Source organism: Cervus elaphus, chromosome 25 (genome assembly GCF_910594005.1).
Source record: "Cervus elaphus chromosome 25, mCerEla1.1, whole genome shotgun sequence".
In the NCBI taxonomy this organism is placed as follows: Eukaryota; Metazoa; Chordata; class Mammalia; order Artiodactyla; family Cervidae; genus Cervus; species Cervus elaphus.
The window spans coordinates 33,600,158-33,621,972 of NC_057839.1; the positions used below are offsets into that span (position 1 = coordinate 33,600,158).

General features: G+C 40.5%; 1 protein-coding gene across 3 annotated transcripts in view; it reads left to right on the forward strand.

Moving 5' to 3' along the window:
* The first annotated feature begins 988 nt into the window (after window positions 1–988).
* The window catches only part of PAIP1 (poly(A) binding protein interacting protein 1), a 29,009-nt gene continuing 8,182 nt past the window's right edge, over window positions 989–21,815 (forward strand). Inside the window, exons 1-7 of one of the 3 annotated variants that reach the window (XM_043887533.1) lie at window positions 989–1,135; window positions 2,440–2,609; window positions 12,891–13,076; window positions 15,233–15,345; window positions 17,810–17,921; window positions 19,359–19,484; window positions 20,667–20,773. In XM_043887533.1, coding sequence (XP_043743468.1) covers window positions 2,511–2,609; window positions 12,891–13,076; window positions 15,233–15,345; window positions 17,810–17,921; window positions 19,359–19,484; window positions 20,667–20,773 — 743 coding nt within the window. In that variant the 5' untranslated portion in view covers window positions 989–1,135; window positions 2,440–2,510. Of the gene's footprint in view, window positions 1,136–1,318; window positions 1,858–2,439; window positions 2,610–12,890; window positions 13,077–15,232; window positions 15,346–17,809; window positions 17,922–19,358; window positions 19,485–20,666; window positions 20,774–21,815 lie in introns of those variants that run through there. The other 2 variants (XM_043887530.1, XM_043887531.1) reach the window with 2 other exon arrangements.

A 21,815-nucleotide genomic window follows, 5' to 3' on the forward strand; every position in this document is an offset into this window, starting at 1 on the left:
TCCAGTGTTCTCCCCTGGAGAATTCCATGGACAGGGAAGCTTGGCGGGCTATAGTCCATGGGGTTGCATAGAGTGGACAGGACTGAGAATGCACACCTTCATCAGAGCCATTTTCCTCCTTCATTTAGGTGAAGATGTCAACGTTTTCTTTATTAGCAAGAAGAAAAAAATGTTAACAGGAGGTTTCTTTTTTCCTAACAAATGATTCTCAAGATGACAAAATTGAAAAACATTAAGCCTTGCTTAAAATACAGGGCTACAATCGATTTGTGAAGATGTTTCATAGTGAAAAAATGATTTTTTTCTCCTTTCCATTACTTACATTTCCCCCTCATTTGGCTTTAGCACCATCAGAGATGATTTTTAAAAAACAATAATTTACACATAAATAATGGATAGAAATTTGTTGTGCAGTGCAGTAGCAACTAGCCTCAGAGGGCTACTGAGCACTTCAAACGACTTCGTCCTAAGTGAGATATGCCAGAAGCGTAAAATACACATTGGATTTTGATTAGTATGAAAAAAAAACCTCAATATCTTTATTAATTACATGTTGGAATGATACCATTTGATCTACTTAAGTAAATGATATTATGTAAATTAATTTCACCTGTTTCTTTTCACTCGCATACGGTCCATTCTAGAAAATTTATAATTATGTAAAGTGGCTTGCATTTGTGGCTCTCATATTTTGATTGGACAGCACTGGCAGAAGATGAAAAAGAGAGGAGTTTCATTGAAAGGTAGTGTATTTTCTTAAAATTTCTGAGGGTAAGAGAAAAAGAGAAGAGGGTAAATCTTGGTCATACCGTGACCTACTGTGATAAACACCTACAGTGAATTGAGAGGGGCGGGGGCGGGGGTAGGGGACGTATTTCGATTCTGTTCCTCCTCCCTTCCCCCGCAGCTAACGTAGCAGGTCGCAGACGAGCTTCCACTGCCCCGCTCCCCGCCAGTCCTCGGGTCTCGCCTGCGCCCGCACATTGAACACACCTGCGCGCCCCCGGAAGGTGCGCGTCGGCGAACCCTGGCGCCGGCTCCACGCCCCCTCCCCCCGTAATTTATTTTCCTGGCCTCAACCGTCAGTCTCGCACTTCTCTCCCGAGAACCATCGCGCAGGCCGGGCCTAGCAGGGGTAAGCGCCGCGTTCAGGCCCCCCGCCCGGGCCCCGCGGCCTAGGGGCCGCTCGCCGGACCGCCTGCTGGGCCGCGGCTGCCCGCCCGCCCGCCGCGAACGGGAGGAGCCGAGGCCGGCGCGCCCGGGGCCTCCGGGCCGCGGGGGGGCCGCTGTGACCCGCCTTCGCCCCCGCCGCGCCGGAGGCGGGAGAGCCGGATTTGGGGGGAGAATCGGAAAGCCGAGGCTATCCGCAGGGGGCGGGCGCTCCGGAGCGGCGGGCTCGGCGGGTGCTTTAGCTGCCGTCCGCTCCGCCCGCCGAAGCGCTGAGGAGACTAGCGGGGACCTGCCGCCCTCCTCCTCCATGAGGCCTGAGTGAGCGCCGCGGCGAGAGCCGGCCCGCGGCGCCTCCCCCCGTGTCCTCTCCCGAGCGCAGCAGCAGCGGCCCCCGGAGGAGGAGGAGGAGCATGTCGGACGGTTTCGATCGGGCCCCAGGTGCTGGTCGGGGCCGGAGCCGGGGCCTGGGCCGCGGAGGGGGCGGGCCTGAGGGCGCTGGTTTCCCGAACGGAGCGGGGCCTGCTGAGCGGCCGCGGCACCAGCCGCCGCCGCCGCCGCCTCAACCCAAAGCTCCGGGCTTCCTGCAGCCGCCGCCGCTGCGCCAGCCCAGGACGGCCCCGCCGCCAGGGGCCCAGTGCGAGGTCCCCGCCGGCCCCCAGCGGCCTGCCCGGCCCGGGGCGCTCCCAGGTACGGAGCCGCTCTAGGGGACCCCGTCCTCCTGGGCCAACGCTTCCCCCTCCACGGGCCTCCGCGCGCCCCCGCGCTGTCTCCTCTTTAACCCCCGCCTCCCGGAGAGCGTTCTCCGAAGAGCCCGGTTGTTTCGGGGTGGGGACGGGCCCAGAACCGGGTTTGGAAGGTGGCCGCCGGAATCCTTTGTGCGCCCCGGCGGGGGGAGGGGCCCGCGGCGCCCTCCGAGTTCTGCTGTCCCGGGAGGGAGTGAAATTCGCCTCCCCCTCCCCAGCCCCCGAGGGGGAGGCCGGAGGCGGGCGCCCACCTCTTTTTAACCGACTCTTTAAAAAAGAAAAAAGGAAAAATAAGCCCTCACGTGTTTATTTAGAAAGCAGTATGTTCATAAAATGAGCTAAAGCAAGTCTATTGTTCCTTTTTGCAGGCTCTCTGCACCTATCCTGGCGATAACCTTAAAATTCGTGGTGGTTCTTGTTTGAGTTAGAAACCAGTCTTGCTCAAATGGCTTTTCCGTATTTGTAAGTTGTTATCCAAAGGAACGAAAGCATCTGACACCAATTTTTTTTTTTTTTTTTTCCTCAGAACAAACGAGGCCCCTGAGAGCTCCATCCAGTTCGCCGGATAACATCCCACAGCAGAATTCGGAGTCAGCAATGGCTAAACCCCAGGTGGTTGTAGCTCCTGTATTAATGTCTAAGCTGTCTGTAAACGCCCCTGAATTCTACCCGTCAAGTTACTCTTCTAATTATACAGTAAGTACATCTTTTTACTGCAGCTCTAATATTACTGGAAGAATGTGGTTATTACATCATTTATCAGTATGCTGGTGTTCTTTCTGTGCCGCACATAAAAACACGATTGTATTGAAATCATGAGGGGAAAAAAAAAGTGATTCCATAATGTATTTATTATATTCGAGGTAGTTATTACAGTCAAGGTATCAGAACATAAGCTTGAGAGTAGACAGTCTTGTCTATTTTGTTCATTGCTGTATTTCCACCATCTATAGTTTAATAAATTTATGGTGGTCAATGACATCTTCAGTCTATAAAACTGAAGTTTGTGTCCTGACTTTATGGACGACCTATAGAATAGTGGCCTGAAGAAAAAAAAAAAAAGAATAGTGGCCTGGAAAAGTTAATTTTTAATTTGATTTTAGCGGGGCAGCTGGATATCCATTGGTAACTTCAGGGTAAATTAAACAGTGGTTTTGCTGCGGGCTAATTGTGGTAGGTGTTTGAATGTTAAGGAGTACACATCTGGGCTCTGTTATGTTAAAATAGAAGTGTTTCTGGTTCTAATTAACGGTTATATAGAAAAGTAGGGAGTTTTGATAAAGTGTTTAGGTATAAAGAACTTCTTTCAGATTCATCTTTGTCAATAATATAAATGTTAGAAATTAGTGTCACTTAAATATTAGGAGAAAACATCAAGCATGGTTGGGATACAAAGAAAAGAATTGTTACAATGGTAAATGCATAGCAATTAATTGTAAATAAATAGGGCAGGGATCATTCTGGATTGAAGAAATGATAATACTTTAGCATAAGTCCTGTCTCTCCTGTTCTTCATTTTTTGACATGTAAATATACGGAATAGTGTAACTCGGGTTTCGCTCAAAGTTTCACAAAGTGAAAATTCTTGGGCATCCAGCATCCAGATAATGAAAAGGAACATTATCACTATCTTCATAGCCCACTCTGTTTCCTTCTAATCATTACTGCTCTCCAAAGTGAAAGTCGCTCAGTCGTGTCTGACTCTTTGTAACCCCAGGGACACAATCCATGGAATCCATACAATCCATGGAATTTTCCAGGCCAGAATACTGGAGTGGGTAGCCTTTCCCTTCTCCAGGGGATCTTCCCAACCCGGGAAGGGAACCCGGGAACGAACCCAGGTCTCCTGCATTGCAGGCAGATTCTTGACCAGCTGAGCCACAAGGGAAGCCCACTGCTCTCCAAAGGTAACCACTATTTTGATCTAACAGTAATTTTGCTTCTGTTCAAAATTCATATAAATGGAGTCACATAGAATACACTCGTTTTCATTCAACATCAAAATTAATCAGTATTGTAGCATGTTACTGGAGGTGATTTAGTCTTGTGGCAGTCCACTATGAATATTTGTTGAACATTGGTTGGCTTTCACAGTTGGGCTATTATGTTTGGGGCTGCTGTTCTTGTCCATGTCTTGGTGGATATTTGCCCTTGTTTGTGTTTGGTATATATGTAGGAGTGGAGTTGTTGGGACATAGGGTAGCTAGCTTTAGTAAAGACTGCTGAATGAATACTTTTCCAAAAAGACTGATTCCAATGTATTCATTGAGTACCATATGGTTTCCAGTCAGTTTAATTCCTTATCAGCACTTGGTATTTACTATTTTAAGTTTAGCTATTCTGGTGGGTGGGTGTCATCTTTTTTAATTTGTAAAGTCCCTGATCAACTAATAGTGGCACACTTTTTTTTTGTTGCTTTGGGGGTGAGAGTTGGAGGGAGTTTACTTCCATATTTGATAGAAGATATAGGAGAATTTTTATTTCATATTTTAGAAACTTCATGCAGTTAGACTTTATTAGGAAAGAGCTTTGGGGATGGAGAGGGGAAAGTACAGGCATAGCAGGAAGAGCAGTTGACTTGGGGTGGAATGGGCCATCAATCATGTAAAGTAGAAATGAGAGCAGCTTGGATTCTTGCCCCCAAACTGTTTTTTGGCATAGAGAAGACAGGAACCATTCGAGAGCTTTGAGTAGCTGAGTGACTCTTAAGGATACTTACCTTAACAGCCACAAACGGTTTCTCATTTGTTTGTTTTCCCAGTGATTTAGGCTATTTCATGGTGAGAGGGATGTAGTTTTTCGTAATTCTTTACCAGCCAGTTTCTTAAATAGTTCAAGTGACTCCCTGAGAGCGGTGTATTGAGCCATGTTAGTCGACTTCTTTGAGCCACTGCCGTCCTTTTAGCACTGCTTAAATCTCTTGTAGATCACCTCCAGCTTGGCTCTGTTTGCCAGAGCCCATGGCTCACATGTTGCCTGCAGGTGTGTCTTCCTTGGCCCTGCATATTTTTTTTTAAGGGGGCTTTATAATTTACCAGTACTTACATTAGATACTGCAAAGCTGATTTATTTATTTATTTATTTATTTATTTGAGGGTTCTTTGAAATCATAAGATCTGGCCATACTGGACTGCTATTTTGATAGAGCAAAAGTTGGCTGGAGCTGAATAGAGGCAGCCCCTTTAGATGGTGTGTAAGCTCTGATTTGCTCACCAGCTTACTTCATTTGCCTGTAATCCACCTGGATTCTATAGGCATTCAAGCTTGCTGAGTGCGTGTGTGCTCAGCCGTGTCTGACTCTTGGCGACCCCATGGACTGTAGCCGGCCAGGCTCCTCTGACTGTGGGATTTCACAGGCAGGACTACTGGAGTGGGTTGCCATTTCCTTCTCCAGGGCTCATACCAGGGTCTCTTGCATTGCAGGCAGATTCTTTACTGTCTGAGCCACCAGGGAAGCCTCAAGAATGAGTCCGACTCGTATCAAAACTTTAAGGACTAGACACAGAAGGGGGGACGTGCCTGTCAGAGCACTCACAGGGCTCCCCAGGAGTCCAGCCTGCGTCTTTTGCATCTCCTGCATTGTCAGGCGGATTCTTTACCATTTACCGCCTGGGAAGCTTGCTACTCCTGCCCTGATATATTCTCTGGCCTTACCCTTTTACCCTCTGTCAAAGCTAAGAGTTTTTCTCAATCCAGTTAGTCACAGAATACCAATATCCTTGATTTTTTTTCCCCCTGAGTCTTAGGATAAAGTCTGATTATGAGAGAAGCTTTTCCTGACAGTAACCATAATCCAGAGTTAGCTGTATTCACTCACTTGTTCAGAAAATAATTGAATACTTAACCATGAATCCAGGGCTGGGGATACAGCACTGGATAAAAAGTTCTTATCTTTATAGAGCCTGTATTCTAGTGGTCTCCTGGCTGGATTTCCAGAAATTCCTTGTCTTCCTTTGTTATACACGTGAGAATCTCTTGCTTGGTATCCTTGAGCAGGATCTGCTCTCAAGAATGCATGTTTTTTACATTTTTTATGATAGTCTTTTGTTGTGTTTTCATAACCCTTCTAAAACTCCAGGTCCTTTTATCTTCAAACCTTCCTTTAATCTCACTGCTAGAATCTTCTTTTTATGCCTTCTTACCAATGAGTTGCCATGTCCATCTATTCCTGGCCATGGCTTTTTCTCAGGTAAACCACTACATCTTAAATATTTAATTACAGTTCACTTATGAGAACCAAAAATTCCACATAGGAGTTGATAAAGCATTTATTAAGAGACAAAATCCCCCACCTTCCCCAACATGCACAAAAAATCCCAGCTTTTTCTGAGAACATCCTCCAAGTTACTGCCCAGTTTTTCTTCTGCCTTTTAATAGTGACATTCTCCAAAATGAAAAATTGTTCACTGTTGTCACTACTTTACTCCTCACTGACCATTGAAACCTCTGCAGACTGATCCTCTTAATTGTACTATTTTTGTGACAGCTGATGTTTTTATATTAAAATTGATTGTCCTCTTAACCCTCATCTAAATAGACTTCTTGAACACCACGTGATCTGTGAGGTTGACTTCTGGTGTGGGTCCTGAGCAAGGTGCCAAGGGTACGTTTTCAGTCTTTCAAAATTTCCTCCTTTTTATAAGAACTGAATATTTATAATACTAATCTTGTCTTTTCCTATTTGGAACCAGTCTGTTGTTTCATGTCGAGTTCTAACTGTTGCTTCTTGACTTGCATACAGGTTTCTCAAGAGTCAGGTCAGGTGGTCTGGTATTCCCATCTCTTTCAGAATTTTCCATGGTTTATTGTGATCCACACAAAGGCTTTGGCATAAAGCAGAAATTGATGTTTTTCTGGAACTCTCTTACTTTTTCGATGATCCAGTGGATGTTGGCAATTTGATCTCTGGTTCCTCTGCCTTTTCTAAAACCAGCTTGAACATCTGGAAGTTCACGGTTCACGTATTGCTAGAGCCTGGCTTGGAGAATTTTGAGCGTTAACTTTACTAGTGTATGAGATGAGTGCAATTGTGCGGTAGTTTGAGCATTCTTTGGCATTGCCTTTCTTAGGGATTGGAATGAAAACTGACCTTTTCCAGTCCTGTGGCCACTGCTGAGTTTTCCAAATTTGCTGACATATTGAGTGCATGGACATGGGTTTGGGTGGTTTGGGTGGACTCCGGGAGTTGGTGATGGACAGGGAGGCCTGGTGTGCTGCGGTTCATGGGGTCGCAAAGAGTGGGAGATGACTGAGTAACTGAACTGAATCTTGTCTTAAATTTTTCTCTTTTTACATAGTTTTGATGACCAAGACTGCAACCATCATTGTCTCAGATTTGAACCAATGAAATTATTCTACAGCATTTGCTCCTATGAGCACCTCTACTTGTTTACCTTTTCCTTTGGTTTCTGTGGCAGTTCATCCTTGCAATTTTTAGACCATTCCTCCTCTCCTCAGACTGCAGGCTCTGAGAATTCTGTCTTTTTTCTATTTTATTACTTCCCTTGATGATAGTGCCTATCTCCTAGAATCTGACCATCACATACCTTCCTGCTGATAACTCTGGAATTTAATTCTTCCTCTCAGCTCCAGGCTTATGTTTCTATTTGTTTTGACCTCTTCTGAGGATTGCAAGTTCAAACTCAAGAACAAAGATAAATTCATCTTTTGCAAACCTTTTCTTACATTTTTATATTCTAACTAACTGCTCAGGCTAAAAGCTTGTATGGTGTATTGACTCACTTTCCCTCTTTCACAGTCTTGCCCACTTTGGATCTAGTTGACTAAAATAGTCTTGACTGTTCACATTAAGTATCTGATCCTTTTCTTTTGTTCCCACTGCTTTGCTTAGGGGCTTACCTCTTAACAGTCTATTCAAAGAACCTACTAGAAAGTCAGTTTTCTGTTTGATGTTCCTCCTAATCTCTTGTCACAGAATTCTAAGAAAAATAAAATATTCCTCAACTTGGAAGCCATTTGACTTCACGTTAAAGACTGAAGAAATTTATACTTTAAAAAAATCTGGTACTAGAAAACTAACACAAGTTTTGATTCAAACATTGGAGTGCTCATCTGTTCAGAATACTCTGTGCCGCCCTTTTCACTTGAAACAGCAGGCTCTGAATCCCCTGTTCAGCTCTATTCAGAACAGCTCTGTTTTCCTCTTTTACTTTCACATTTCAGATTCCCTTAAAAGAGTTATGCTTATTTGGAAAAAAATCAAAAACTGAAGTCAGTGTTCTAATCTGCATTTTGGTTCAATGAAAGACATGTGATAAGAACAGTTAGGAAATCAATATCATTAGCTGGGAGACTTTCTGCTTTTCATTGTCATTAATAGTAGGATACCGCAAATGTGTAAATTTTAAATTGCATATAAAAATCATAAAACTAGTTTTTAATTGTAAAACTCACATATGTTTGTAATTACCATTAAGTAATTATTGAATATGATGCATTTGTCATGCTGAACCGCTTTCACAATTTCATAATAAAGTCAGCGCCATGCCCGTTTGCTTCAGTCATGTCCAACTCTGCCACCTACAATCTTTATGGATTGTAGCCCGCCAGGCTTCTGTCCATGGGATTCTCCACAAGAGTACTGGTGTGGGTTGCCATGCCCTCCTCCAGGGGATCTTCCCAACCCAGGGATCTAACCCATGTCTCCTGCGGCCCCTACATTATAAGCGGATTCTGAGCCACCAGGGAAGCCCTAAAGAGTGAGTATTTATAATTGTTTCCTCACTCCAGAGAGAACTTATTCTTTGTCTGTCTTTACAGAAATATTCATTCTCTATAACTCTCTAACAGTTAAATAGTACAAAAATATGGTTCTGTATTCTTTTAATTTACTGTGTTGACAGTATTTCTGTATTGATACGTGTCTTTTCAGTGGCTATATGATATTCTATCATGTGGATATAAGGTAATATACTTAACCAATTCTTTGAATTGTTGGATGAATTTTTGGCAACTTATTTATAATTTAAAACTTATTGTAAGTTTATAAATAAGTAAGCTTACGTGTCAAAATTGGGTTATAGGCCTTTGACTTTTTTTGGAGTATAGCACAGAACTTAAAAGCATAGACTTTGTTCTGTGCTCAATTCTTAATAACTTATATGTCTACAAGAGCTATATGAGCATGCGTAGATTACTTGAGTTAGAACAAGATCCTTCCTTGCCTAAACCCACCCTAACCCCGACCCCTGCTTGGTTTTTTCACTGTCTCTTGAACTGGTCTTAGTGTGGTGCCCAAAGCCCACATGATCTCCCCATTTGCCTTATGGATCCCATTAGCGACTGCTTTATCCTCAGTTTGTGTATTCTGGCATCTCTTAAAGGTATTAGGCAAATGCATCTCCTTAGGGCCTGTATACTTCTTGTCCCCCTTGAATAAAATCTTTCCTCAGATATTTGTGTTGCTGGTTTTTGGGTTTGTTGTTTTACTCTTTTTCTCTCAGTTCAGATATTAACTGTTCGGAATTCTTCCCTGACCTTTCTTCCCCACTATATCTCAATATCTGAAAAGTGTCTGCCATTATGAAATAGAAGCCCAAGAGAGGAAGAAGGACTTTGTCTCCTTTATCCATGGTGTGACAGTATTCCCAGCACCTACAGCAGTCAAGTAAGCACTCAACACTCAGATGGTTTTGAGTGAACAGCGTGCTATATCTGCAGCTGGTAGCTATTAGTTTATTGATAGAGGACCATCCTAGGTACCAACAAGTATAGTTGATCATTCTCCTTTCTAGATGCTTTTTACACTTTAGCTCCTTTAGGTGTGAGAACATGGCTGTTGTATTTGGAATGTGTTTCAGTACTTTGCTAGAAATTTAAAATTTGTTGAACACTTAGTACCTTACTATGTACTGGTCCAAGGGTGTTTACTAATTAACTCACTTAACTCATTAACTCGTGTAATCCTGTCACACAGCTGTAATGTTTATGCTTCATGAATTTGAATTTCATCAACACTAATGCTTGCTTTATCTCACAGTACAGTTAATTTGGCTGCAGGTGTGTGATCAGACAGACGTGTAAAGTGTGCCAGTGTCCCTGCTCTGCTGCTCAGCGGGCCCCGTCTGAGCACGCGAGGCGCAGTGCTCTGCGCTTCCTGCCTCTGCTCTTAGCTCCTGAGTCCTCTTAGTACCTGCAGCGTGTCATGTTAAATGTCACTTTAGTGTCTAGGAGTATAAAAAAATTATGCAACCTGGCCTCTAAATGGTGGTCAGCTTAATAATAGTGGTCATTACCAGCAGTGTTAGTCTTCTCACTAAGATTATACGTCAGCTCCAACATGGGGCTTTCCTAGGGCAAATTCTGACTAGTTGTGATTTTTTTTTTTTTCCCTTCCTTTCTTTACTCGCTGACTTTGGAACTTAACTCCTTCATAAAATGCTTCCATACTGTAGTCATAATTGTTTCATGTGGTTTCTCATTTTAACTTCTTTTCAGTTCAGTTAGGTTGCTCAGTTGTGTTCGACTCTTTGCGACCCCATGAATTGCAGCATGCCAGGCCTCCCTGTCCATCACCAACTCCCGGAGTTTACCCAAACCCATGTCCATCGAGTCGGTGATGCCATCCAACCATCTCATCCTCTGTTGTCCCCTTCTCCTCCTGCCCCCAATCCCTCCTGGCATCAGGGTCTTTTCCAGTGAGTCACCTCTTCGCGTGAGGTGGCCAAAGTACTGGGGCTTCAGCTTCAGCATCAGTCCTTCCAACGAACACCCAGGACTGATCTTCTTTAGGATGGACTGGTTGGATCTTTTTGCAGTCCAAGGGACTCTCAAGAGTCCTCCCCAATACCATAGTTCAAAAGCATCAATTCTTCGGTGCTCAGCTTTCTTCACAGTCCAACTCTCACATCCATACATGACCACTGGAAAAACCATAGCCTTGACTAGACGGACCTTTGTTGCCAAAGTGATGTCTCTGCTTTTTAATATGCTGTCTAGGTCTAACTTTCCTTCGAAGGAATAAGCGTCTTTTAATTTCATGGCTGCAGTCACCATCTGCAGTGATTTTGGAGCCCAGAAAAATAAAGTCTGACACTGTTTCTACTGTTTCCCCATCTATTTGCCATGAAGTGATGGGACCGGATGCCTTGATCTTAGTTTTCTGAATGTTAAGCTTTAAGCCAACTTTTTCACTCTCCTCTTTCACTTTCATCAAGAGGCTCTTTAGTTCTTCTTCACTTTCTGCCATAAGGGTGGTGCCATCTGCATATCTGAGGTTATTGATATGTCTCCCGGCAATCTTGATTCCAGCTTGTGCTGCTTGCATCCCAGCATTTCTCATGATGTACTCTGCATATGGCTTCTTTTGGAAAGGGGTAAATTTTATCAAGCTGCATAGTTATTGGATTTCCCTGGTGGCTCAGATGGTAAAGAATTTGCCTACAGTGCAGGGGACCCACGGGTTCAATCCCTAGATTGGGAAGATTCCCTGGAGAAGGGAATGGCTATCCACTCCAGTGGTGTTGCCTGGAGAATCTCATGGACAGAGGAGCCTGGCGGGCTACAGTCCCTGGGGTTACAAAGAGTTCAAGATATGACTGAGTTCTAACACTATCACTTTCATGGACTAAAAAGCAAAACAAAAACAAAACAGATACTGAAGCAGACATCAGTCAACTTTTGGGCTTCCCTGGTGGCTCAGATGGTAAAAAATCTCTGCCATGCAGGAGACCTGGATTTGATCCCTGGGTTGGGAAGATCCCTGAAGAAGGAAATAACACTCAAGTAAACTTCAGAATGCTTTGGGTGGTTCCAGACATTGTGAATGTAAGGATTGATACTCAGATCTGTTATCTTTTGCATCAGTCACCCTACTCAACATTCTGCCTTTATTTAAAATGCTAAAAAAAACTTTATTGGGAGTATAGTTGATTTACAATGTTGTGTTAGTTTCAGCAAAGTGAACCTCTTATACATATATCTACTTTTTTAGATTGTTTTCTCATATAGCTCTTCACAGGGTATTGAGTTGCTTTTGCAATACAGGAGGTCCTTATTAATTGTGTGTTTTGTGTGCAGTAGTATGTATATGTTGATCCCATTCTCCATAAGTTTTTTCTATGTCTGACTCCCATTTCTGTTTTGTAAATAAATTCGTGTCATTTTTTAAAGACTTCTTAACATTGTGCATATAAGCGATCATCATATGACCTTTGTCTTTCTCTGTCTTGACTTATTTTGATAATCTCTAGGTTCATCCATTATTTCATTTTTTTATGGCTATATATGAGTACCACATTTTTATCCATTCATCTGTCGATGGACATGTTGGTTGCTTCTGTGTGTTGCTTCTGTGTGTTGGCTATTGTAAATAGTGCTGCTATGAACATTGGGATGATAGTGATATTAATTGGAAATTATTGCTACTATCAAGATTGGCTGGACATAGCAGCCAGAAAGTCTCTTACCACTGTACACTATGATATTTTGTAGTCATTTAAAGTATATATATTTTTTATCTTTGGAGATTGACAGACGACAAACTTTTTTTTCCAATATAGAAATTGTTGAATGTCTACAAGGATATAGAATGTTATAATGAATGCCGATGGCCTCAGTCATTAACTACATGTGGTCATTCTTGTTTCTGTATCTCTGGCCCCTCTCCCCCTTCCATTTTGAAACAAATCCTGAATCTTATTATAACTCTTAACTTTCTTCTTGGTCTTATAGTGAAATACTGGTTTAAACTTTACTTCTTAGTCATCTCGTAAATCTTCCAGAGGTGGGAAGACAGTTCTCTACCCAGCTAGAGGGAGCCCTTCTGTTACCACGTTTTGGCTGTTGGGCAAGGAGAAAGTGGACTGAACTTTTTGAAGAAAATAACACATTTTATCAGGTTAAAGATTCTTAAAAATACCATTTGAGCTAGAGACATTCCAATTTAAAGCTGCCTCATGTTTATTTTAGGTAGTTGCATAGATTAATTTTTTTTTTCTTTTAACCTTTGACCTATAGGAATCCTATGAGGATGGCTGTGAGGATTATCCTACTTTACCAGAATATGTTCAGGATTTTTTGAATCATCTTACAGAACAGCCTGGCAGTTTTGAAACTGAAATTGAACAGTTTGCAGAGACCCTGAATGGCTGGGTTACAACAGATGATGCTTTGCAAGAACTTGTGGAACTCATCTATCAACAGGTAGGTTGGCTGACAGCATTGAACAGCTTCCCTGATGCCGGAAGACGGTGGCTGCTCCTTGAGGGGAGCCAGGTTCATGTTCACCAGCCTCCACATTCCTTGACTCTTTATGGTTCATGGGAGCTTTTACGTCTCTGTTGTACAAAATTTCTGTAGTTTGGGATCCAGGACTATAGCCAAGGCTCTGTACAGGCATTTGGAAGGAGCTTTGGACACTTATGAGGACACTACATGAATATCTTGCTCTTTTCCAAACCCCTGTTTTACAAGAATCTGCCATTATTGGAGTAAGGGAGAAAAAGTTATGGGAGAAGTTTTTTGCCTCGTAAATGATTCTTTATTTAAAAAAAAAAAAGAAAGGACTACAAACACTCTTGACTTGAATCTTAATGTTTCTGCTTGTCTTTAAAATTTTCAAGGATTTTTATTTTAATTCCTTAAAAAATCTAACGTCAGTCTAGGTTATTCACATAAAGTTTAGTTTTAATCTTAGCATATTGTTCATTGATACATTAATGCTATTTTAAGGGAGAAAACAGCACTCAGTTTTGAAGATAAATTTAAGGTCAGTGAGAGAGACTGGCCAAAAACAATAGGAGATAAATGCCGCCCAAGGTTATGTTTCTCTTTAAGTCTTTGCTGAAGGAGCAGCTCTAACTTGGATGTATGAGAGGGCGACTTATGATAGCAGGTCGATTTTTCTTTTTTTAACTGTACTTAGTGTTTCATTTGACTATTTTTCCAGTTTGTTCTCAATTGTTTCTAGACTCCAATATTACCTGGCCAGTTCTTAGATTTTTTTTTTTTTAAATGCCTGAGATTTTAGGAAGATAGAACTGCTCTGTTTGTCCTGAATCCTACTTTGACATGAAAACTGTTCATCTTCCTTGGTGGGAAACTGGTAAGAAATATCTAAACTCATATCATGGAGCATGGAGATACAAAGGTTAAAACCTTTTTAGCTGAAAGAGTTAAAATTGGTTGTCAGTGGTAGTAAAGTTGGAGTATAGCAGGGATGCAGGAAACTTTAATGACCAGTTTTGTTGTCTTTAAATTTACTTTAAATTTTAAGAGCAAAGGGAAACAGGCAGTGCCAGTAATGAGAAAAGTATAAAATTTGAATTTTAAGTCTTTTGTGGTACCAGATAAACATATATGAATGTCAGTACAATCAGTCTTTCTTCCTAGATGAGAAATGTACAGGTAGGTGCCTATGTGAGCAAGGAAGTAATTAGAAATAAAATGTTCTATTTATAAAGTACTTCATGCCTGGCAGTGCTAAACACTTGACCTGTAGTTAACTCACTTAATCCTTGGTGGTTGTAAGGTATTACGTTTATCCCCATTTTATATGTAGCTTAACAGAGGTTACATGACTTGTCTAAGGTTACACATGAGTAACTAGACCCAACATAGGGGCGGAGGGGCATCAGGCCATTTGTTAGATCTAGACTCTGGTTAACTACTGCCTTTGTGATAAGTCCCTTAATGTGTGTGCTCTACTGTTCTTTAAAAACTGCAGTGAAAGTTAAACTTCTGAGTACTTCTTTGGCTCTATCACGCAGTCTTTGATATTCAGTGTTTTTCCATTGTCTTATTAAAAATATTTTATTTCTTTTTATTTTCTCTTTACCTTGAGTGTTGGGGGTGTTGCCGAAATGTTAATCTTTTGCATCAGGTATCTTAATTACCTCTGTAGGAATCAAAAACTGAAGCTCAGGGAGGTTTAGTAATGTTCAAGGTCACAAAACAGGCCTGTCTTGTTCTGGACAGCTAGATGCCAAAGTTGGTGTCATCCCATTCCTGAAAGATACCTCTGATCAATAGTTTCACAAATACTCTTCCTAATGAGCACCATGCAACTGGGTACCTGTACATATTTTATGCAGAAATGAGCAGAGATTATCTCTCTGCTTTCTGCTAACCCAGTGATGGGGAGAGCGTGCCTTAATATTTTTCTTTGTATTTATTCTGGTTCTTGGTGTAAGTTTGGGAGGGAGGGTTAATTTCCTTATGCCTAACAATCATAAATGCCTTGTACCTTTCTGTATAGTACTGAGTAGGAATGTTTTTTCCTCTTTAGAATATTGCTGTGAAGTGTTTGCATTAATGATTTGATGTATCTGTGTCATACAAAACTTTTTTCTTTTTGAAAGGCCACATCTATCCCCAATTTCTCTTACATGGGAGCGCGCCTCTGTAACTACCTGTCCCATCATCTGACAATTAGCCCACAGAGTGGCAACTTCCGCCAATTGCTACTTCAAAGGTCAGTGTGAACGTATGAGAGTGAAGAACTCCTCCTAAACATGCTAGAATTGGACCATTCTTCTTGCTAAGATTGCACTTCATAGGAAGTTTTAGGGAAGAATAGGGCAGACCATTCTTATTTTGAATATAGTATTAAAAGTTTATACTCATATATAGCAGTCTTTTTTCAATAACAGTCTCTGCCTTTGGTTTTGTGCCTGGAATGGCCTTTTGTTTTTCCAAGATCTTAAAAATGGTCACTTTACATATTTCTTTGTACTTACTTTTGGCTTGAATAAGGATCTAATTTCACTTACTGCCACACATTTAACCAGTTTTTCCCATACTACATTTTTGAATGATCCATACCTTATTGATTAGAAGTGCTACCTTTATTGCACTACGTCCTTACATTTGGGTTGATTCTGGACTTTAATTGTATTCTATTCGTTACTTTTTCTCTTCCTGATTTATTACCATGCTATTAAAAAGCTCTTAATTTTCTCACAGCTAGTCTAGTAGTTCCCCATTTTGTGTGTGTGTGTGGTCTTCTTTGCTACTCTTGCATGTTTGTTTTCTACAGACTTTAGAATCAGCATGTGAAATTACACAGACCTTGTTAGTATTTATTGATGTTTTGGGATGACGTTGAATTTATGAGCTAATATAGGGAAATTTTCTTATAATTTGAGTTTTTTAATCAATAAATTGTTTTTGAGTTTATTATAATTTGCCTATTAGTTCTTTGAAAATACTTTTAATGGTTGCAAAGTATTCCATCGTGTGGTTAAACTGCACTTTAACAGACTAGATTCCAAAAGTACACTCCAGAGACACTTAAAATTAAGCTTTTGGTGAAGGTGAAACTTCAAATACTTTAGTAGACGACAAACTGTGCTGCTGATGTAACTGGCTAGTCATTTGGAGTGGGGGAAAACAAAGGTGGGTTCTTGTCTCACTCTCTACACCAAAATGTATTTCAAATATAAAAGTAAAACAGTAAGTACTAGGAAAAAATTGACAAAAAAAAATTAGGTTGGCAAAACCCTTTAAGACATAATACCCACAGGCCCTAAAAGAAGAGGTTAAATTTAATTAAATATAAATTATAAAATTCGGGGGTCATAATTTATATGAAGTAAATTAAAAATAGAGAAATTTGTAACACATGGCAATGAGCCCACTTATTTAATATGAAAAGAGGGGCCTCTTAGGAATGAGTAAGAAAAAGGCAAATATTTTAGTAGAAATATTTGGAATGACTCCAGATAGGTACAGTTTGGGAAAGTGTAAGTGACAAATTTATAAAAAGATAGCTAATCTACCTAATATTTAAAGAAGTACAAGTTAGAGCTGGAAAGGTGTAAAAGTAGGCATTTGAAGAGGTAGGATGGCAGAAAGGCTTGCTTATCTTCCCTTGTGCTGCTCACCTTTGGAAATGACCTGAGCCCCCGCTCTTGGAAATTCTGATACTAGACTGAAATTGAGCCTGGGCATGGTTTATAAAGCTCTCTCAAGTGATTCTACTGTGTAGTCACGGCTGAAAACCAGTCTTCTGACCCTTCTGATCATATACCCCCTGTGTATGCCTCTCTAGTATTGGTATATGGTCAAAGCTATTAACGTGGAGAAATGCTACTCATGTAACAAGCAAAAAGGTAATAATCTTATTAACTGAAAAATGTAGACATACTTTGAAAAAAGAAGTTACCTTCACAGCAGTTATCTCTAGGTTGTATTGTCTTTGTTCTTTTTATTTCAAAAAGGTTAAAACCAAAATATAACCATGTATTGCTTTTATAATTGAAGATCTTTAGCTTAAAGTTTTAGGGTCTTTCCTCTCACTAAGATAATCAATCATGCACAAGGGTACGGATTTACATTTGTACATAACTGACATATATTAATATATAATAGCATTGATAGAACCAAAAGGTCACTTCATCAAAGCTCCTTCCTGAAAAGTCATGAAAGGAATGACAAAGTAGCCAAGGCGCTTGGTTAACTGAATTGGCATTAATTAACTGATCCTTTCCATTATTAACCAGAGTATTCTATTTATAGATATCCCAACTTTTTTTCTGATGAGTTAATATGTTTGAAAAGATAACCAACAGTGCTTTCTTAAGAAGCCTAGTGAGACAATAAATGAGGTGCTGGGGTTTTGTTTTGTTTTTTTAGTGCCAATATACAACAAACCTCATGAAACCTGTGCTGCTGTAACTTGTTACAAACTTGACCTAATAGGCTTATTTTCAACTATTGTTACCAATTTCTTAAAACTAGGAATCATTGTATGAGAGATGATACATATTCTGATCTCTGCAATAGACAGGAACACTTTTATTACAGAAAATCAAAATGTTGGTGCATTGTGCTTGCCTCGGTATTGCTTGTGAACAACCACACTGACAAATGGTTATCTTACTTGATTATTTAAAAAACAAAGCAATATGAGATTACAAAAGGTATGTCTTTATTAGATGTCGGACTGAATATGAAGTTAAAGATCAAGCTGCAAAAGGGGATGAAGTGACTCGAAAACGATTCCATGCGTTTGTACTCTTTCTGGGAGAACTTTATCTTAACCTGGAGGTGAGTACTTTTCAGTAGTGACAAAGCCTAAGAATATAAATTAATTTCAAGGGGTTTGTGTTTACTGTAGTCTTTTACAGCATTAGGGATGAAATGGGAGAGGAAAGAAGTCTCAGTGCCTACTCATGGTAGTTGTGGTGGTGGTTGTCTAGTTGCTAAGTCGTGACTGACTCTTCTGTGACCCCATGGACTAGCCCACTAGGCTCCTCTGTCCATATTTCCCAGCAGGAATATTGGAGTGGGTGCCATTTCCTTCTTCAGGGATCTTCCTGACCCAGGGATCAAACCCACATCTCCATTACTTAGCACTAAGCCACCAGGGTCTGTCCTCAAATGGAACACATATACCATTCTGTCTTCCTGTTTGTGGGAAGGGTGTTAGGAGATGGTTACTAAGCACTTTAAAGTCATTATATACTTTTGGAAAGCCACATGGTTTAAATGTGATTTTAAGCTTTTGGAATACAGTCAGTCACACTTTTTTTGAATGCTTGTTTCATAAATATTAGCACATTTAGTTTGTTGACTTTCAGATGGTGACTCAAAAGCAGCTTGTATTGCAGAGCACAAAGCTTTGAAGAGGGGAGAGATTAAAGTTTCTGAGGTGTTTTTTTTTTTTTTTTTTCCACCTAACTCACCCTCTGTAGTTCTTTTTGGTCCTATTGTATATATTCATTTTCCACATAAACTGTATTTGTACAAAGACTACAGCTAAATTGGTGGTATACTTGAGTATATGCTTGTTGGTAGGCAACATAAGTGCTGAATGTTACTTCGTAATGGATTTGCTCGGTTTGTTTGTTTTTTTTTTTTTTGACTAGTTATTCCTAGATACAGGTATAGGGTCTTAAAACCCTGATTTGGGGACTTAGTAGTGTACACGCCACTGAAAAGACACTTGAATCCACCATCAAATGTATGTCTCAGTGCATCTAGATCGTTGTTAAGTCTTGTGCCTAATTTATAGTCCATTTTTACCACAGATAGCCTTAATTAAAAAAAAAAACTCATGCCTTAATCTTATTTTGGTATTAAGCCAAATAAGAGCACCAATATCAAATGTTTTAAATGAATTGTCACTTTAAGAATGCTATTGAATTTCCTGTGTAGAAATAATAATGATATGTATAGCGAGAATGATAAAGATAAAGCATGACTCCTGAGTTTATAGTTCTTCAAGCCAGAGAGCTGAGATACATGTTCCATTCTGATATAAATTAAAGTGTTTTTAAATAGTATAAAAAGCCAAAAAAAAGCCCTGTGTTCCCCAAAAGATGTTAACTTTAGAGACTGCTTTATGAAGCAGTAAAATTAAGAGGCTTAAATTATCCTGACTGTGTGTTTTGTTAAAACTCTTTATTTTTCCAACATTTTGTTAAACCATTTATATATCTGTATTTTGGCATGGTTGCTTTTTCTTTTCTTTTGCCCCAAAAGATCAAAGGGACAAATGGACAGGTTACAAGGGCAGACATTCTTCAGGTCGGTCTTCGGGAGTTGCTGAATGCCCTCTTCTCTAATCCTATGGATGACAACTTAATTTGTGCAGTAAAATTACTGAAGGTGGGTTTTACTTATTTTTTTCTTAAAATTTAAAATGTTTTATCCCTCTAGTGCATAACTTAGAGGAAGGGAAGTACAATACATACAATACACAAATTCAAGATTAAGTTATCTGAGTTAAACACTTTTTTGTCTCTCAAATTTAAATATTGGAAGAGCAATATATGCTTACTGCTTAATATAAGCAGCGAAATTTAAAAGTAAAAAATGGAAGTTCTTCACCCTTTCTGTAAAGTTCCTTTCCTTCCTTTCCTCTGTATGTATGCTCTCATAAGATCTTATTCTGTTGTGGTTTGTTGTTTTTTTTTTTTATCACCCGATGAGAATCTTGGATTTTTACGTGGCTCTTTTTTCAGGAGCTTCCTAGGGTTCCATTGTATGCATGCACATTGTTTATCCATTCCATCCTTGAATAGTTATTTTCAGTTTAGTCACTGCAGCACTGTCAGTAATCCTTAATTGTATCTTTATATATGCAATTGTTTATGTAAGTTAAATTCCTACACACAGATTTGGTGGCTCAAGGAGCATGTATACCTCAATTTGATAGGTAATGCCAAATTTCCCTTCCAAATGCTTATTAACCAGAGTGTATTCCCACCAGCAGTGAATGAGCATACCTCTTTCCCCATATCCTTAATCAGTGATGGTAGAATCAATCCTAGATTTTATTTTATCATTGTGATGAGTAAAAACAATAACATTTTAATTTGCATTTCCTTGGTGAAAATCACAAGTGAATTTAAGCTTTTTGATTTATAAGCAGTTTTTTTCCCCACAGTTTCTGTGACTTACCTGTTTGTATCCTTAACTTTCTCCTGATGAAGTTTGTGTTTTTTAAATTCTGAGTTTCTATACTCATTGGATGTTGTATGTATTAAAAAGTGATGTTAAAATTTTATACCTATTTCAGTCATACAGCAAATCTGCTGTAGTCATTGGCATATAAAACCTGTGATTAAACTTCCGCTATAGTTCATTCCTTTTCCTTGTCAAGAAGAACAAAGTATAGTGATTCTTGAATATCAGATGGTAGAAAATAATAGGGAATATTTAAGTTGCTAAATTCATCCTGTTTAAAGAATGCTTGAACTGCTGCTAAGATCTTTTTAGGATTTCTATACTTCATTGAATTCCTTTTTTTTTTTTTTTTTTTTTTTTTACTGATACTTGCTTGTTTAGTTGACAGGGTCAGTTTTAGAAGATGCCTGGAAGGAAAAAGGAAAGACTGACATGGAAGAAATTATTCAGAGAATTGAAAATGTTGTCCTAGATGCAAATTGCAGCAGGTAGGAAAAGAACTAGTATAGATAGCCAGAAGATATTCCTTGCTTTTTCTTTGGGGGTGTTTTTAATCTGTTGTACTTTATCAGAATAATCTTAATAGATCCACAGAAATTTCTTCCTTTATCTATGGATTCTGCTCACCTAGCCACTTCCTTTAATTATGCTTATAAATAGAAGTAGTCAAAATATTCCTGGGGGAATGTGAGTCCATTAAAAGAAATGATTAATACTTTTAAATTCAGTAAATACTTGGATAAAGTACAACTGTAAATCCAGTTGGAGGTATAAAAATTTTAGCAGGATTCCACTGCCTTTGAGAACCATATATAGTCACAGTTGCCTGGAATAAGTGTCAAGGCTGTTTATTCCAAAAAAAAAGACAGCGGGAGCTAGGCAGTGGGGTACAAGCATGTAGCTTTCACCTCAGTGCATGAGAGAGCAGTGCTGGATGCTGCTGACCAGGTGTGGCTCTGCGAGGTGAGGACCCGCCCTTCAGCGGGCAGCAGTGTGGGAGTCTGGCCTCGGGAAATCAGAAGTTGCTGCTGAGCACAGTGAGGCCCAGGTCAAGATCTAGGAGTGGTTCTTTGAAGTCCCTCTTCCTCCCATGGCGTCAGAGGGTCAAAGGCACACAGGTCTCACTGGAGGTCAGCTGCCCTTCTGCAAGAGTCGGAGGGGTACTATCGCCATAGCTCCGCCTTCTGGAAGGAAGAAGTTGTTCCCCAGGTCAAGGAGAGGAAGGAAGTACTGACTGTAGCCCATGGCACCAACCTTCTGGGGCCTTGTCAAGCATCTGGAGAGGGTCTCTGAAAAGGCTGGCAGGGAGCTGAGCCTGCCAACTGGCATTCCCATTGTCTGTGAATTGGACAGGAACATGAAGCCCAGCAAGTCTGTGCAGTTCCTAGGGCATGAGGAGACAGTGTGTAAAGCCATGGAAGCTGTGTGCCCAGGGCAAGGCCAGGAAGGACGAGCGAGCAGCAGACTACTCCCAAGGACACCCTCCCTGCCCCTCCCATTCCTCCGCACCTCCTCCCTGCACGTGTCACA